An 18,039-nucleotide genomic window follows, 5' to 3' on the forward strand; every position below is an offset into this window, starting at 1 on the left:
CAAACTGGGACAAACTGGGACAAACTGGGACCCCCCCGCCACCCCCGGGGGCGCTGCCACGCGGGGGGGGGGGCGGGGGTGTCACCGCTGTCACCGGCGGGGGCGGGGCCGTCCCGGGGGGGTCCCGGGGGGGTCACTGCGGGTCGGGGGCGTGTCCCGGTTACCGGGGCGGGGGGGGAGGGGTCCTGAGGGGGGTCCCGGTGTCCCCGGGGGTCGCTCGGGGTCAATGATGGAGCCGGAGAAGGTGCTGGAGTTTGGGGTCAGTCGGGTCCTGGTTCCGGGGGGTTCCCGGGGCTGTCCCGGTTCCAGGGGTGTCCCCAGGGGTCCCGGGGGGTCCCGGTGTCCCCGGGGGTCGCTCGGGGTCAATGATGAAGCTGGAGAAGGTGCTGGACATGGGGGTCCCGGTTTTTGGGTGGTCCCGGTTTTTGGGGGGTCCCGGGTCAGTCGGGGTAGATGATGAAGCCCGAGAAGGTGCTGTATTTGGGGGGTCCCGGTTTTTGGGGTCCCGGGTCAGTCGGGGTAGATGATGAAGCCCGAGAAGGTGCTGTATTTGGGGGGTCCCGGTTTTTGGGGGGTCCCGGTTATTTTGGGGGGTCCCGGGTCAGTCGGGGTAGATGATGAAGCCCGAGAAGGTGCTGTATTTGTTGGTGTTGCCGCCGTGCACTTTGCCCCCGTCCAGTTTGACGAACACCTCGTCGCCCACGTCCAGGTGCAGGATGACGCTGTTGCTGGCGTAGTCGTAGTTCTGGTCGGCGTCCTGGGCGATGGCGCTGGCACGGACCTGCCATGGGGAGGGGACGGGGCTGGCACCGACACACCTGGCACCGACACCCCACATGGCACTGACACCCCTGGTACTGACACACCTGGCACTGACACCCCTGGCACCGACACCCCTGGCACCGACACACCTGGCACCGACACCCCACATGGCACTGACACACCTGGCACCGACACACCTGGCACCGACACACCTGGCACTGACACCCCTGGTACTGACACACCTGGCACCGACACCCCTGGTACTGACACCCCTGGCACCGACACCCCTGGCACCGACACACCTGGTACTGACACCCCTGGTACTGACACACCTGGCACTGACACCCCTGGTACTGACACACCTGGCACCGACACCCCTGGCACCGACACACCTGGCACTGACACCCCTGGCACCGACACACCTGGCACCGACACACCTGGCACTGACACCCCTGGCACCGACACACCTGGCACTGACACACCTGGCACTGACACACCTGGCACTGACACCCCTGGTACTGACACCCCTGTTACTGACACCCCTGGTACTGACACACCTGGCACTGACACACCTGGCACTGACACCCCACATGGCACTGACACCCCTGGCACTGACACACCTGGCACTGACCACACCTGGCACCGACCACACCTGGCACCCACCCCACATGGCACTGACACCCCTGGCACCAACACACCTGGCACCGACACCATGTGTCACCCACCCTACCTGGCACCAACACCCCTGGGCACCCACCACACCTGGCACTGACACCCCTGGCACCGACACCCCTGGTACTGACACCCCTGGCACCCACCACACCTGGCACTGACACCGTGTGTCACCCACCCCACCTGGCACCAACGCCCTGCAAGGTGGGACCCCATTGCCCCCTCATTGGGGGACCCCATTGAGATCAGTGGGACCCCACCTGGCAGTGGGGGACAGGGCTGTCACCAACCCCACCTGGCACCGACACCTGGCACTGACCCCACCTGGCAGGGGACACAGCTGTCACCTGCCCCTGCTGTCACCTGCCCCAGCTGTCACCGGCACCCCCGAGGTGAGGGAACGGGGAATGAGCCCAGCAGGACCCCCCGGTCACGGTGGGGGTGTCCCCAAGGCCCAGCTGTCCCCAAGGCCTGCACGGGGGGACAGGGCTGTCACCCCCCCCTCATTGTCCCCTCTGTCCAACCCCCCCGTTCCCATCCTCTGGCTCCTTCCCTCATTCCCCAATCCTGGTCCCCCCTGGAGGCCCCAAATTCCTGCATCCAATCCCCGAAATTCCCATCCAGTGCCCCCCAAATTCCCGTTCTTTCCCCGAATCCCTATTCCCAATCCCAAATCCCATTTCCCCTCCAATCCCCCCCAAACTCCCCTTCTTTCCCAGAATCCCCATCCCCAATCCCCCATCCCATTTCCCCATCCAATCCCACCCTAAATCCCCCCCAATCCCCCCCAAATTCCCTTTTTTCCCCCACATTTTCCCCATCCTCCTCTCCCAGATTCCCAAACCCCATTTCCCCCATCCAATCCCTCCCTAAATCCCCCCCAATTTCCCGTTCTTTCCTCCGTTCCCTGATTCCCCAATCCCACCCAATCCTCCCCAAATTCCCATTCTTTCCCTGATTTCCCATCCCCAATCCCAAATCCCCCCTCCCATTCCCAGTTTTCCCCCCTCCCCGTTCCCAGGGGGGCTCTGGGGGTTTGGGGGGGGTCCCTCAGCGCTGAGCACGAGCCCGGAACCCCCCAAGCCCCCCAGGGACCCCCCCCCCCCATCAATCCTTGTTTGTTTTTCTTGGATTTTTCCAGAATAAATGGATGGGAAAAGTCTGGGATGAGCGAACAAAGGGAGCGGGGGGGACACAGCTCCTGTCCCCCCCCGGGAATCCGGGATGGGAAAAATGGAATGGGAATTTGGGGGAAAAATGTGGGGATTTTGGGGGAAAAAGGGTGGGAATTTGAGGGGGAAAATGTGGGAATTTGGGGGGGAAAGGGTGGGAATTTGGGGGGGAAAAATATGGGAATTTGAGGGGGAAAATGTGGGAATTTGGGGAGAAAAAGGTGGGAATTTGAGGGGGGGGGAATATGGGAATTTGGGGGGGAAAGGGTGGGAATTTGGGGGCAGAAATACGGGAATTTGGGGCAGGATTGAGGGGAAATTGGGATCTGGGAATGGGGAAACAGGAATGGGGAGAAATAATGGGAATTTGGGCAGGATTGGATGGGGCAAATGGGATCTGGGGATGGGGATGGGAAAATAGGGAATGGGGGAAATAACGGGAATTTGGGCGGGATTGGATGGGGGAAATGGGATCAGGGGAATCAGGAATGGGGGGAAAGGGTGGGAATTTGGGAGGGAATTGGATGAGTGGGACTGGGAAGGAACAGAACTGGGGATGGGGAATCAGGGAATGGGAATTTAAAATGGGATTGGATGGGAGAAATGGGATGTGGGGATTTGGGATGGAGAAAATGGGAATGGGAAATCAGGGATGGGATTTGGGATGGAGAAAATGGGAATGGGAAATCAGGGATGGGATTTGGGATGGAGAAAATGGGAATGGGGCTGCTGGGGGGGATGAATCGGGGCTGGGGGGGATTGGATGGGAATTTGGGAGGGAATGGGATGTGAGAATGGGGAGGAACTGGGAAGGAGAAATCAGGGATGGGGGAAGCAGGATGGGAATTTGGGGAAGGGGATTGGATGGGAGAAATGGGATGTGGGGATTTGGGATGGAGCAGAACCGAGGATGGGAAATCACGAACGGATCGAACCCGGATGGGAACCTAAAATCACCCAAAACAAAACAGCAAAACCGCCGTGGGGCAAAACAACAACCCCGAGGCTGCTGGAAAACCAGGGCTGAAAACTGGGGGGGTGAAAATCGGGGAGTGAAAACCGGGGGTGAAAACAGGGGAGTGAAAACCAGGGGGTGAAAACCAGGGGTGAAAACAGGGGAGTGAAAACCAGGGGTGAAAACTGGGGGGGTGAAAATCGGGGGTGAAAACCAGGAGTGAAAACAGGGGGTGAAAATCGGGGGTGAAAACCGGGGGTGAAAACAGGGGAGTGAAAACCAGGGGGTGAAAACCGGGGGTGAAAACCGGGGGTGAAAACCGGGCTGGGGGCTTGGAGGGTGAAAACCAGGATTAAAAAAACAGGGAGTGAAAACCGAGGAGTGGAAACCGGGACTAAAAGCCCCGAGGCTGAAAACCAGGGATGAAAACCGGGGCTGCAAAGCAGGGAGTGAAAATCAGGGGTGAAAACTGGGAATGGAAACCGGGGAGTGAAAAACAGGGGGTGAAAACCGGGCTGGGGGCTCGGGGGGTGAAAACCGGGGGCTGAAAATCGGGGTCTCAAAATCGGGGGGGAAAACCGGGGCTGCAAAGCAGGGAGTGAAAATCAAGGGTGAAAACCAAGACCGGGGCTGAAAACTGGGAATGGAAACCGGGGAGTGAAAACCGGGGGGTGAAAACTGGGATGAAAACCGGGGAGTGAAAATTGGGGGGGTCAAAACCGGGCTGGGGGCTTGGAGGGGTCAAAACCGGGGGCTGAAAATCGGAGCTGAAAACCGGAGGGAGAAAACGCGGGGCTGCAAAGCAGGGAGTGAAAATCAGGGGTGAAAACCGAACCCGGGGAGTGAAAACTGGAGGGGAGAAAACCGAGGCTGAGAAGGGAGGGCTGAAAATCAGGGAGGGGGAAACCGGGGGGTGCAAATGGGGGAGAGAAAATCAGGGGTGAAAACCGAAACCGGGGCTGAAAACCGGGGAGTGAAAATCAGGGGTGAAAACCGAAACCAGGGATGAAAACCGGGGAGTGAAAAGCAGGAGGTGAAAACCGGGCTGGGGGCTCGGGGGGCGAAAAGTGGGGGGCTGAAAAGTGGGGGGAGAAAACCGAGGCTGAGAACCGAGGGCTCAAAAGCGGGGGGTGCAAATGGGAGAGTGAAAACCAGGGGTGAAAACCGAAACCGGGGCTGAAAACCGAAGGCTGAAAACCGGGCTGGGGGCTCGGGGGGCGAAAACCGGGGGGTGAAAACCGAAACCGGGGATGAAAATTGGGGCTGAAAACCAAAACCGGGGCTGAAAACCGGGCAGTGAAAACCGGGGGGCGAAAACGGGCGGGGGTGAAAAGTAGGGGGAGAAAACCGAGGCTGAGAACCGAGGGCTCAAAAGCGGGGGGTGAAAATCAGGGGTGAAAACCGAAACCGGGGATGAAAATCGGGGCTGCAAAGCAAACCCGGGCATGAAAACCGGGGCTGAAAACCAAACCCGGGACTGCAAAGCAAACCCGGGGCTGCAAAGCAAACCCGGGGCTGCAGCCCGGGCTGGGGGGTCCCGTTACCTGCCCGTTCTTCATCAGGTCGGCCCACATGCTGGTGCCGTCCCCGCCGCGCATCAGGACGTGGTAGGTGAAGAAGTAGATGCCGGGCAGGGGGCAGGTGAATTTGCCGCTCGAGGGCTCGTAGTAGTTGCCCACGTTGGTGACGACGTCGTCGAAGCGCAGCACCTCGTAGCCCTCGTGCGGCTTCCTCAGGCCGGCGTAAAAAGCGATTTTGGGGCTGTAGAAGGACGGGATGTACCCGCCCGGCCCCGGCCCCGGAGGTCCCGGCGGGCCCGGCCGGCCCGGCTCTCCCGGGGGTCCCCGCGGCCCCGGCGGCCCCGGCGGCCCGCGGAGACCGGCGCGGCCCTTGCGGCCCGGTTCGCCCTTAGCGGCGGGCGGGAAGGGCGGCGGGGAGGCGGCCGGGGGCAGCTCGGGGTAGGGGTCGCAGACCATGCGGCAGCTGCCCAGCATCTCGTAGTGCGCGGCCGCCTTGGAGCCGTGCACCAGCAGCGGGATGGCCACGAGCAGCAGCAGCAGCATGGCCACGCCGATGGCCACGCCGGCCACCCGCTTCCTGCGGCTCAGCCGCGACGCCGCCAGCGCCAGCAGGTCCTCGTCGCCCTTGGGAGCGATGGTGGCGAGCGGAGGAGACGGCGAGAGGCCGCCCGCAGAGCACGGAGCGCCGGAGGGGACGGGGACGGGGCCGGGGAATGGGGACAGGGAATGGGGCTGGGGATGGCGACGGGGATGGGGCTGGGGATGGGGAATGGGGACAGGGAATGGGGACAGGGATGGGGCTGGGGATGGGGAATGGGGACAGGGAATGGGGCTGGAAATGGGGACAGGAATGGGGATGGGAACAGGAATGGGGATGGGGACAGGGATGGGGAGGGGACAGGGATGGGAATGGGACAAGGATGGGGATGGGGACAAGGATGGGGATGGGGATGGGGCTGCTGGTGGCAGTGGGAATGGGGATGAGGGGGGAATGGCAGTGGGGATGGGGATGGGGATGGGGACAGAGCAGGGATGGGGCTGGAGTTGGTGGGGACAGGAATGGGGACAGGGATGGGGACAGGGATGGGGACAGGGATGGGGCTGGGAATGGGAACAGGGACAGGGATGGGGACAGGGATGGGGACAGCGGCTGCAGGTGAGGGTGGAGCCGGGGGTGAAACGCAGGGAGGGGATGGAGCCGAGGATGGGACTGGGAGCGGGAATGGGGTCGGGGATGGGGTCAGGAATAGGATCGGGAATGGGGCCGGGGCTGCGGGCGGAGCCGGGGCTGGAACCCACAGCAGAGACGGGGCCGGGAATGGGAAATGGGATCAGGGGCTGGGAATGGGATCAGGAGCTGGGAATGGGATGGGGAGCCGGGAATAGGATCAGGAACGGGATCGGGAATGGGATCAGGAACCGGGATGAGCCCGGGAATAGGATCGGGAATGGGGCCGGGGCTGCGGGCGGAGCCGGGGAGGGGACCCACAGCAGAGACGGGGCCGGGAATGGGATCAGGGGCCGGGAACGGGATCGGGGCTGCGGGCGGAGCCGGCGGCGGCACCGGGAGCGGGGCTGGGGCTGCGGCCGAGGACGGGACCGGCGGCGGGGCTGGGGCCGGAGCCGCGGGCGGAGCCGCGAGCGGCGCTGGCGGAGGGGCCGGAGCCGGTACCGGGAGCGGAGGCGGGCACGGGCTGGGAGCGCAGCCGGACACGGAGTCAGAGCGGAGCTCCTGCGGCAGCCAGGACCGGAGCCGGGGTGGGAGCTGGTGATGTAACCGGAGCCGGGATGGAGCCGCCACCGGAACCGGGATGGAACCGGCACCGGGGCGGGGTGGAACCGGGATGGAGCCGGGATGGAACCGTGAAAGAACCACGACCGGAGCTGGGATGGAGCCGGGAATGAACCGGGATGGAACCGGGATGGAACCGGGAATGAACGGAGAATGAACCGGGAATGAACCGGGAATGAACCGGGAATGAACCGGGATGGAGCCGGGATGGAACCACGACCGGAGCCGGGATGGAGCCGGGAATGAACCGGGATGGAACCGGGATGGAGCCGGGAATGAACGGGGATGGAGCCGCGATGGCCCCGCCACGACGCGCGGGGCAACTTCTCCCCAAGTTCCCGTGAGTGACGCGCGGGGAGCGGCACCCCCGGGATTGTCCCCCGGGATTGTCCCCCGGGATTCTCCCCTGGGAATTGTCCCCTCCCGGTTTCTCTCCCCGGGATTGTCCCCTCGGGATCGGTCCCCAGGATTGTCCCCCCCGGGATTGTCCCCGCTGTGTCCCGCGGGTTCGGCCCCGGGCGGCAGCACCGGGGGCATCTCCCGGGGGTCCCCCCGCGGTCCCGGAGCCCCCCCAGGCCGGACCCCCCCGGTACCTGCGGCCGGTGCCGCCGCCGCGCCCGCAGCGAGCCCCGCTCCGCCCGCCCCGCCCGACGGCCCCGGGCACGGCGGGGGCGGGGAGGGGCCGGCGGCGGGGGGGCCCGGGGGGGGTGAGTGTGCAAGGGGGGCGTGCAAGGGCCGGGACGGGGGACGGGGGGGTTGGGGTGTGCAAGGGCTGGGGTGGGGGACCGGAGGGGTTTGGGTGTGCAAGGGCTGGGATGGGGGACCGGGGGGGGTTTGGGTGTGCAAGGGCCGGGACGGGGACCGGGGGGGGTTGGGTGTGCAAGGGCTGGGACGGGGGGGGTTTGGGTGTGCAAGGGCTGGGACGGGGAACGGGGGGGGTTTGGGTGTGCAAGGGCTGGGACGGGGAACGGGGGGGGTTTGGGTGTGCAAGGGCTGGGACGGGGAACGGGGGGGGTTTGGGTGTGCAAGGGCTGGGGTGGGGGACCGGAGGGGTTTGGGTGTGCAAGGGCTGGGATGGGGGACCGGGGGGGGTTTGGGTGTGCAAGGGCTGGGGTGGGGGACCGGGGGGGGTTTGGGTGTGCAAGGGCTGGGACGGGGGACCGGGGGGGTTTGGGGCCCTCCCAGCGCCATCCCGGGGCTCGGGGACCCCTCTGGTACCGGGGGTCCCGTGCTGGAGGGGCCGGGGGCGTTTGCACACGCGTGTGTGGGGGGGGGGGTCTGCAGGGGGAGCCCATGGGGAGCGTGCAGGGCCTGGCCAGGTGTGAGCGTGTGCAGGTGTGAGTGTGTGCAGGTGTGAGTGTGTGCAGGTGTGAGTGTGTGCAGGTGTGAGTGTGCAAGGTGGATGTGCAGATGTGCGTGTGTGCATCCCTGTGTGCGTGTGCACATTTTGGGTGTATTTCAGGTGTATTTTGGGTGTATTTCAGGTGTGAGAGTGAAGGGCCCGGGCAGGTGTGTGAGTGTGAGCTCCGTGTGTGTGAGTGTGAGCTCCGTGTGTGCCCTATGAGTGTGAGCTCCATGTGTGTGAGTGTGAGCTCTGTGTGAGTGTGAGCTCCGTGTGAGTGTGAGCTCCATGTGTGTGAGTGTGAGCTCTGTGTGAGTGTGAGCTCCGTGTGTGAGTGTGAGCTCTGTGCGTGTCTGTGCATCCTGTGAGAGTTCTGGGTGTGAGGTCTGTACACATGTGTGATCCTGTGTGTGAGCTCAGGCCATGCGTGTGAGCTCTGTACACGTGTGTGAGCTCTGTGCACGTGTGTGATCCTGTGTGTGAGCTCTGTACACGTGTGTGAGCTCTGTGCACGTGTGTGAGCTCTGTACACGTGTGTGATCCTGTGTGTGAGCTCTGTGCACATGTGTGAGCTCTGTACACGTGTGTGATCCCGTGTGCGTGTGTGTGTGAGCTCTGTACACGTGTGTGAGCTCTGTACACGTGTGTGATCCTGTGTGTGAGCTCTGTACACGTGTGTGAGCTCTGTACACGTGTGTGATCCCGCGTGTGTGTGTGAGCTCTGTGCACGTGTGTGATCCTGTGTGTGAGCTCTGTGCACGTGTGTGAGCTCTGCACACGTGTGTGATCCCGCGTGTGTGTGTGTGTGAGCTCTGTACACATGTGTGATCCCGTGTGTGTGAGCTCTGTACACGTGTGTGATCCCGTGTGTGTGTGTGAGCTCTGTGCACGTGTGGTGTGTGTGTGAGCTCTGTACACATGTGTGATCCCGTGTGTGTGAGCTCTGTGCACGCGTGCATCCCATGTGCATTGTGTGAGTGTGAGCTCTGGGTGAGTGTGAACATCCTGGGGGTGTGAGCTCTGAGTGTGTGAGTGTGAGTGTGAGTGTGAGTGTGAGCTCCATGTGTGCTCGCTCCATGCATGTTCCAGCCCTGAACACACGCGTGTGCATCCCTGTGTGCGTGTGCACATTTTGGGTGTATTTTGGGTGTATTTGGGGTGTATTTTCAGTGTATTTCAGGTGTATTTTCAGTGTATTTTCAGTGTATTTTCAGTGTATTTTCAGTGTATTTCAGGTGTATTTTCAGTGTATTTCAGGTGTATTTTCAGGTGTATTTTCAGTGTATTTTCAGTGTATTTCAGGTGTATTTTCAGTGTATTTCAGGTGTATTTTCAGGTGTATTTTCAGTGTATTTTCAGTGTATTTTCAGTGTATTTCAGGTGTATTTTCAGTGTATTTCAGGTGTATTTTCAGTATATTTCAGGTGTATTTTCAAGTGTATTTTCAGTGTATTTTGGGTGTATTTCAGGTATATTTTGGGTGTATTTTTAGTGCATTTTGGGTGTATTTCAGGTATATTTTAGGTGTATTTTCAGTGTATTTCAGGTGTATTTTCAGTGTATTTTGGGTGTATTTTCAGCCTATTTCAGGTGCATTTCCTGCCTTTCCCGTGCATTCAAACATGGAATTTTTTTTGGTGTTTTTCTGTGTTTCCCATGTGCTCTTTTATGAATTTTCTGTTTCCCAAGCCTTCTTTCCCCATTCTCTATTTTTCCCACCTATTTTTTTCTTTTCCATGCATTTTTTACCCATTCCTGTGCTTCCCATTTATTTTTTTTACCCATTTCTATTTTCCCACCTATTTTTTACCCATTCCTATGCTTCCCATATATTTTTATTAATTTTCTATTTTCCCACCTATTTTTTACCCATTTTCCATTTTCCCCACCTATTTTTTTACCCATTTTCTGTTTTTCACGTGTTTTTTACCCATTCCTATGCTTCCCATATATTTTTATTTATTTTCTATTTTCCCCACCCATTTTTTACCCTTTTTTAAAATTTTTCCCACCGATTTTTCCCCATTTTCTCCCCTCCCACGCCCATTTCTGTCCCCTCCCCTGTCCCCCCTTTGGGGACAATCGCGACAATCGCGGCTCTATCGCGATTCCAGCTCGATGTCGCCTCCCGGGGGGTGGGGACATTGAGGGGACAGCGCTGCCACCCCCGCGCGTCCCCCCCGCGCCGCCTCGGCCTTAATGAGGGAATTAATTAGCGGGGAGGGGGGGGGAAGCGCTAATTAGGGGGGGGGGGAGGTGGCGGGGACGGGGTTGGGGACAGAGGGGACAGAGGGGGGGGGTCTGGGGACGGTTTTGGGGTCCCAGTCCCATTTTTGGGGTCCCTTTGTCGGTGGCCCCGGAGTTTTGGGGCCCCAGTCCCATTTTTGGGGTCCCAGTCCCATTTTTGGGGTCCCTCGGTCGGTGGCGCTGGGGTTTGGGGGGTTCAGGGACAGTTTTGGGGTCCCTCGATTGGTGTCACCCGATCCGGGGTCTCAGTCCCATTTTTGGGGTCCCTCATTTGGTGGCACCGGAGTTTGAGGGGTTTGGGGACATTTTTGGGGTCCCTCATTTTGTGTCACCCGATTTGGGGACAGCTTTGGGCTCCCTCGGTTGGTGGCACCCGGCTTTGGGGGGGGGTGGGGGGGGTCTCACCCCCTCCCGGGTGGGTCCCTCCCATCCGTGCCTCAGTTTCCCTCCCCTTTGCCACCTCTGTCCCCCACAGGGGGGGTTTGGGGACAAGTGACAATGGTGTCCCCCGCTCCCTGTGCCACCTCTGTCCCCCACAGGACACACAGGGGGGGTTTGGGGACAAGTGACAATGGTGTCCCCCTCTCCCTGTGCCACCTCTGTCCCCCACAGGGGGGGTTTGGGGACAAGTGACAATGGTGTCCCCCCCTCCCTGTGCCACCTCTGTCCCCCACAGGGGGGGTTTGGGGACAAGTGACAATGGTGTCCCCCCCTCCCTGTGCCACCTCTGTCCCCCCCAGACGCTCTCGGTGGCGGGGGGGGGGGTTGGGGACAGGCGACATTGCCCCCCCCCCAGCGGTGGCGGCCGGGCCCAGCCCATGAATAACGCAACAGCCGCGTGTCCCCCCCCCGCGGGGACAGCGCCACCACCGCCGTCCCCAGCTCTGTCACCAGCTCTGTCACCAGCCCGGTCCCCAGCCCGGTCACCAGCTGCCACCGCGGCCCCCCAGGACACCCCAGATCCAGGGGTGACAAATCGGGGGGGGTGACAGAACTGAGGGGGGTGACAGATATGGGGGGGTGACAGATTTGGGGGGTGACAAATGGGGGTGACAAATGGGGGACAGGGGAGATGGGGGTGGCAGATCCAAGGGGGGGGTGACAGGTCCAGAGGTGATAAATGGAGGGGGGGGACATGGGGGTGACAGATGAGGGGGGGACAGGTCTGGGGGGGGGACATGGGGGTGACACATCCAGGGGTGACAGGTCCAAGGGGGGGTGACGGACTGGGTGGGCGAGTGACAGCCCTGGGGGGACACTGGGGGGACACTGGGGGAAAATGTGGGGAAATGGGGGCGACAATTTGGGGGAAAATGGGGGGGACACTGGGGGGACAATGGGGGGACACTGGGGGGTGACAATGGGGGGACACTGGGGGGGATAATGGGGGGACATTGAGGGGACACTGTGGGGACAATGGGGGGGCAGCAGGGAGATAATGGGGGGATATTTGGGGGACAATGAGGGGACATTGGGGTGAAAGTGGGGGGACACTGGGGGGGCACTGGGGGGACAATGGGGGGTGACAATGGGGGGACATTGGGGGACAGTGGCAGGGCACTGAGGGGACAATGGGGTGAAACTGGGGGGACAATGGGGGTGACAATGGGGGGACAATGAGGGGACAATGGGGGGTGACAATGGGGGTGACAATGGGGGCAATGGGGGGACAATGGGGGGTGACCATGGGGGGACATTGGGGGACAGTGGCAGGGCACTGAGGGGACAATGGGGTGAAACTGGGGGTGACAATGGGGTGAAACTGGGGGTGACAATGGGGGGACAATGAGGGGACAATGGGGTGAAACTGGGGGGACAATGGGGTGACACTGGGGGGACACTGGGGGGGCCACGCTGGTTTTAGGATTTTTCCCTCCCGCCCGCCATCAGGGCTGGGTTAAATCCCGTTTATTTGGGATTCGGGATTAAACATTTGGGATTGGTTATTTGGGATTAGTTATTTAGGATTTGGGATGGGTTATTTGGGATGGGTTATTTGGGATGGGTTATTTGGGATGGGTTATTTGGGATTCATTATTTGGGATTGGTTATTTGGGATTGGTTATTTGGGATGGGTTCTTTGGGATGGGTTCTTTGGGATTCATTATTTAGGATTTGGGATGGGTTATTTGGGATGGGTTCTTTGGGATTCATTCCCTGGCATTTGGGATTCAGGCGGTGTCGGCAGCTCCAATTAGGGCGGGGGGGCTCTCCCGGGGGGGTTTTTAGGATTTCCGCCCTCTCCCGTGGATAAATCCCGTTTATTCAGGATTCCTCATTTGGGATTCCTTATTTGGGATTCATTCTTTGGGATTCATTCCCTTCAGGATTTGGGATTCGGGAGGTGCCGGCAGCCCCAATTAGGATGGGGGGGTTTTTTAGGATTTATTTCCCCCCCACCCCGCGGTCAGGACCGGGTTAAATCCCATTTATTTGGGATTCCTTATTTAGGATTCATTCTTTGGGATTTGGGATTCCGGGGGTGTCGGAAGCCCCGATCCATCCCCAATTAGGGCGGGGGGGGCTCTCCCGGGGGGGTTTTTTAGGATTTATTTCCCACCCGCGGTTAAATCCCATTTATTTAGGATTCCTCATTTAGGATTCCTCATTTAGGATTCATTCTTTGGGATTCATTCTCTGGGATTTGGAATTCGGGAGGTGCCGGGAATTCCAATTAGGGCGGGGGGGGGGGGTTTCCCTTGGGAGCTTTTAGGATTTATCCCCCCCCTCCCGCCCCCGCCCGCGGTTCAATCCCGTTAATTTGGGATTCATTCTTTAGGATCCCTCATTTAGGATTCCTCATTTGGGATTCGTTCTTTGGGATTCCTTCCCTGGGATTTGGGATTCAGGCGGTGTCCGCAGCTCCAATTAGGGCGGGGGGGGCCTCTCCCGGGGGGGTTTTTTTAGGATTTATTCCCGCCCCCGCTCGGGCCGGGAGATGGATGGGGTCGGGTTAAACCCACGGACAGCGCCGTTAATTTGGGATCCATCATTTAGGATTTGGCATTTAGGATTTGTCATTTAGGGTTCGTTTGCTCGGGATTCATTCCCTGCGATTTGGGATTCGGGAGGTGCCGGGAATTCCAATTAGGGCGGGATGGGGGGGGCTCTCCCGGGGGGGTTTTTAGGATTTATTTTCCCCCCCATCCGCGCGGTCAGGGCTGGGTTAAATCCCATTTATTTAGGATTCGTCATTTAGGATTCCTTATTTAGGATTCATTCTTTGGGATTTGGGATTCAGGCGTTGTTCGCAGCCCCAGTTAGGGCGGGGGGGGGGTGTTTAGGATTTTTTCCCCCCACCCCGCAGTCAGGACCGGGTTAAATCCCACAGACAGCGCCGTTTATTTGGGATTTTTTAAATTTATTTAGGATTTGGGATGGGTTATTTGGGATGGGTTATTTGGGATGGGTTATTTGGGATTCAGGAGGTGTCGGGAATTCCAATTAGGGTGGGGGGGGGGCTCTCCCCGGGGGTTTTTTTTAGGATTTATTTCCCCCACCGTGGTCAGGGCTGGGTTAAATCCCGCGTTAATTAGGGATTTGTTATTTGGGATTCATTATTTAGGATTCTTTCTTTAGGATTCCTTTATTTGGGATTTGGGATTCAGGAGGTGTCGATCCAGCCCCAATTAGGGCGGGGAGGCTCTCCCGGGGGGGGATTTTAGGATTTTATTCCCCCCCTCACAATCAGAACCCGGTTAAATCCCATTTATTTGAGATTTAAGATTAATTATTTAGGATTTGTTATTTAGGATTCATTATTTAGGATGCATTATTTAGGATTCATTCCTTGGGATTCCTTTATTTGGGATTTGGGATTCAGGAGGTGTCTGCAGCCCCAATTAGGGTGGGGGGGGGGTTTTTAGGATTTCCTCCCCCCCTCCGCATTTAAATCCCATTTATTTAGGATTCATTCTTTAGGATTCATTCTTTAGGATTCATTCTTTGGGATTCCTTCTCTGGGATTTGGGATTCAGGCTCTGCCCGCAGCCCCAGTTAGGGCGGGGAGGTCCCGGGGGGGTTTTTAGGGTTTCTCCCCCCTCCCCGTGGTGATTAATGGGGTCGGGTTCAATCCTACAGCCGTAAATTTGGGATTCGGGATTGGTTCTTTGGGATTTGGGATTCGGGAAGTGTCGGGAATTCCAATTAGGGCGGGGGCGGGGGGGGGCTCGGGGTTTTTAATAGGATTTTTGCCCCCCCCCGCCCCTGCAATCAAGACCAGGTTAAATCCCATTTATTTGGTACTTAAGATTATTTATTTAGGATTAATTATTTAGGATTAATTATTTGGGATTAATTATTTGGGATTGGTTCTTTGGGATTCAGGAGGTGTTGGGAATTCCAATTAGGGTGGGGGTTTTATTTAGGATTTTTGCCCCCCTCCCTCACGATCAGGACCAGGTTAAATCCCATTTGTTCGGGATTTAAAATTAATTCTTTAGGATTAATTATTAGGAATTCCTTCTTTGGGATCTGGGATTGATCACTTGGGTTATTTAGGATTGGTTATTTGGGATTCGTTCTTTGGGATGGCTCATTTGGGATGGGTTATTTGGGATGGGTTATTTCAGGATGGGTTATTTGGGATGGGTTATTTGGAATGGATTGTTTGGGATGGGTTATTTGGGATTTCAGGATGGATTGTTTGGGATGGGTTATTTAGGATGGGTTATTTGGGGTTTCAGGATGGACTATTTGGGATGGGTTATTTAGGATGGGCTATTTGGAATGGATTGTTTGGGATGGGTTATTTCAGGATGGGTTATTTGGGGTGGGTTATTTGGGGTTTCAGGATGGGTTATTTGGGATGGGTTATTCAGGATGGGTTATTTGGGGTTTCAGGATGGGTTATTAAGGATGGATTGTTTGGGATGGGTTATTCGGGATGGGTTATTTGGGATGGGTTATTCGGGATGGGTTATTCGGGATTCAGGCACTGTCAATCCCAATTCCCGTGGCCAGGGGGGGCGGGACCACCGAGCACTGACATTGAACAGAACAGAGCGGGGGGGAGGGGCTGAGTGTGCACAGGTGAGTGTGAGTGTGCACGGGTGTGAGTGTGAGTGTGCACAGGTGAGTGTGCACAGGTGTATAAATGCACAGGTGTGTAAATGCACAGATGTGTCCCCCCTGTGTCCCCCCAGCCCCATTTCGGGGGTCCCCCAGCCCCATTTCGGGGTAACGGGGGGGGGGACGGGACTGGACCCCCCCTCAAAGGATGGGAAGGGTTTGGGGGTTCCCCATTGCAGGGGGGGAAGGGATGGACCCCAAAATCCCCCCAAAAATCCCCCCCAAAAATCCCCCCCCAAATCGCCTCCAAATCGCCCCAAAATGGCCCCAAAATCGCCCCAACCCCCCCCCGGCCGGGTTGGGGGGGGAGGGGCAGGAGGAGGGTCCCTCCCCCCCCCCCCCCCCGATCGATCCGAGGCCGATCCTGACATTTCCAAATCCCGGGATTCGCTCCCGATCGATGGCGGGGGGGGGGGCGAGGGCAGGGGAGCGGGGGGAGGGGAGGGAAGGAGACGGGCTGGGCTGGGGGGACCCCAAAATGGGGATGGACACCCCCAAAATGGGGATGGACACCCCCAAAATGGGGATGGAGACCCCCAAAATGGGGATAAACCCTTCCAAAAGGGGTTAGGGACCCCCAAAAATGGGTAGGGATCCCCCCCAAAAGGCTCTGAGCCCCCCCCCAAAAAGCTCTGAAGGGCTGGGAGATGAATGTGCGCCCCCCCCAAAATGGGTCTGGAGGGGCTGGACCCCCCAAAAGGAACAGAACCCCCCCAAATGTATCTGAGCCCCCCCAGATGTGTCTGAGCCCTCCGAGATGCGTCTGGACCCCTCCTAAATGTGTCTGAACCCCCCCAAATGGGTCTGGACCACCCCCAAATGGGTCTGAGCCCCCTCAGATGTGTCTGGACCCCCCCAAATGGGTCTGGACCCCTCCCAGGATGTGTCTGAGCCCCCCTAAATGTGTCTGGACCGCCCCAAATGGGTCTGGACCCCCCCAGGATGTGTCTGAGCCCCCCTAAATGTGTCTGGACCCGCCCTAAATGCGACAGGACCCGCCCCAAATGTGACAGGACCCCCCCCAGATATGTCAAGACCCCCCCTAAATGTGACAGGACCCCCCCCGATGTCTCTGCCCCCCCCCCTCGGTCGCTGCCATGCCAGGATTGATGTCCCCCCCCCCCGCCCCCGGCCGGGCCAGCCGAGCGTGCCCGGGGGTCCCGGGGGAGGCGCTGTCAGAGGAGGGGGAGGGGAGGGAGGGGAGGGAGGGGAGGGAGAGGAGGGGGGAGGGAATGGGGGGGGGGGGGCGGATCCGGAAAATGGGGAATGAAACCCCAAAAAATGGGGAATTAAACCCTAAAAATGGGGGGATTGAACTCTAAAAAATGGGCAATTAAACCCTAAAAAATGGGGAATTAAACCCTAAAAAATGGGGGGATTGAACTCTAAAAAATGGGCAATTAAACCCTAAAAAATGGGGAATTAAACCCTAAAAAATGGGGGGATTGAACTCTAAAAAATGGGCAATTAAACCCTAAAAAATGGGGGGATTGAACCTTAAAAAATGGGGGGATTAAACCCTGAAAAATGGGGGATTGAACCCTAAAAAATGGGGGGATTGAACCTTAAAAAATGGGGGGATTGAACCCTAAAAAATGGGGGAATTAAACCCTAAAAATGGGGGATTGAACGCTAAAAAATGGGCGGATTGAACCCTTAAAAATGGGGGTGGTTAGGTCCCAAAAATGGGGTGCTTGGGGACCTAAAAGTGGGGAATGAGACACTAAAAATGGGGGGAGCTGGATCCCAAAAATAGGGGGATTGCGACCCCACAAATGAGGGGCTTGAGGACCTAAGAAATGAGGAATGGGACCCCAAAAACTGGGAGGGGGGTTGGGGAACTAAAACTGAGGAATGAGACCCTAAAAATGGGGGGAGCTGGATCCGGAAAATGGGGAATTAAACTCCAAAAAACTGGGGGAGTTGGACCCCAAAAATGGGGGGAACCCCAAAAACCCGGGCGTTATGAGGGAAGTGGGGGGGCTCATGGAGGAGGGGGTTTGGGGGTTGTTTTTGAGGCTGGGGGCGAATTGAGGGGTGGTCTCACCAGTTCAGTCTCCCCATTTCGCCCCGACTTCGCCCCCATTTTTGGGGTGTCCCCCCACTTTTAGAGCGCCCCTCAATGTCGCCGTTCCTGGTGAAGGATTCGAACCCGTGACCTCCCGATCTCCGCGCCGCGCGCGGCTTCGGCCGTTCCCGGAGCGCGCTCGGGCGTTTCCGCCGCTCTCGGCAGTTTCCGTCCACGTTCGGCGCCCGCCGCTCCACCCATAAAGGGCGTGGTTTAGAAATAAATCAAGGTGATTGGTTATCTGAAATGAGCGGGCGGGGCTTATTGGCAAAACCGCTCTACCATTGGCTGGCGGCTCCCTCGCGCCCCCGCCCCTCCTCTCTCTGAATGGCGGCGGGAGGGGGCGGGACAAACGAAGCTTTTCCGCTCTCTGATTGGTGAAAACACTGAGGGCGCCGCGCTCTGATTGGCTAGCGGTTAAAATCTGCGCGCTGATTGG

The 18,039-nt window shown here is 58.6% G+C and overlaps 1 protein-coding gene across 1 annotated transcript; it reads right to left on the reverse strand.

The window, feature by feature from the left end:
* Positions 1 to 241: 241 nt before the first annotated feature.
* C1QL4 (complement C1q like 4) lies at positions 242 to 5,627 on the reverse strand. The gene is made up of 2 exons (XM_066567867.1): positions 5,106 to 5,627; positions 242 to 781 (listed from the first exon to the last, which is right to left on the reverse strand). The coding sequence occupies exons 1-2, from the start codon at positions 5,622 to 5,624 to the stop codon at positions 602 to 604; spliced, it is 699 nt and encodes a 232-aa protein (XP_066423964.1). The 5' UTR covers positions 5,625 to 5,627; the 3' UTR covers positions 242 to 601.
* Between the last annotated feature and the right edge of the window lie 12,412 nt (positions 5,628 to 18,039).

The sequence above is a fragment of the Molothrus aeneus genome, chromosome 30 (genome assembly GCF_037042795.1).
Source record: "Molothrus aeneus isolate 106 chromosome 30, BPBGC_Maene_1.0, whole genome shotgun sequence".
NCBI lineage: Eukaryota > Metazoa > Chordata > Aves > Passeriformes > Icteridae > Molothrus > Molothrus aeneus.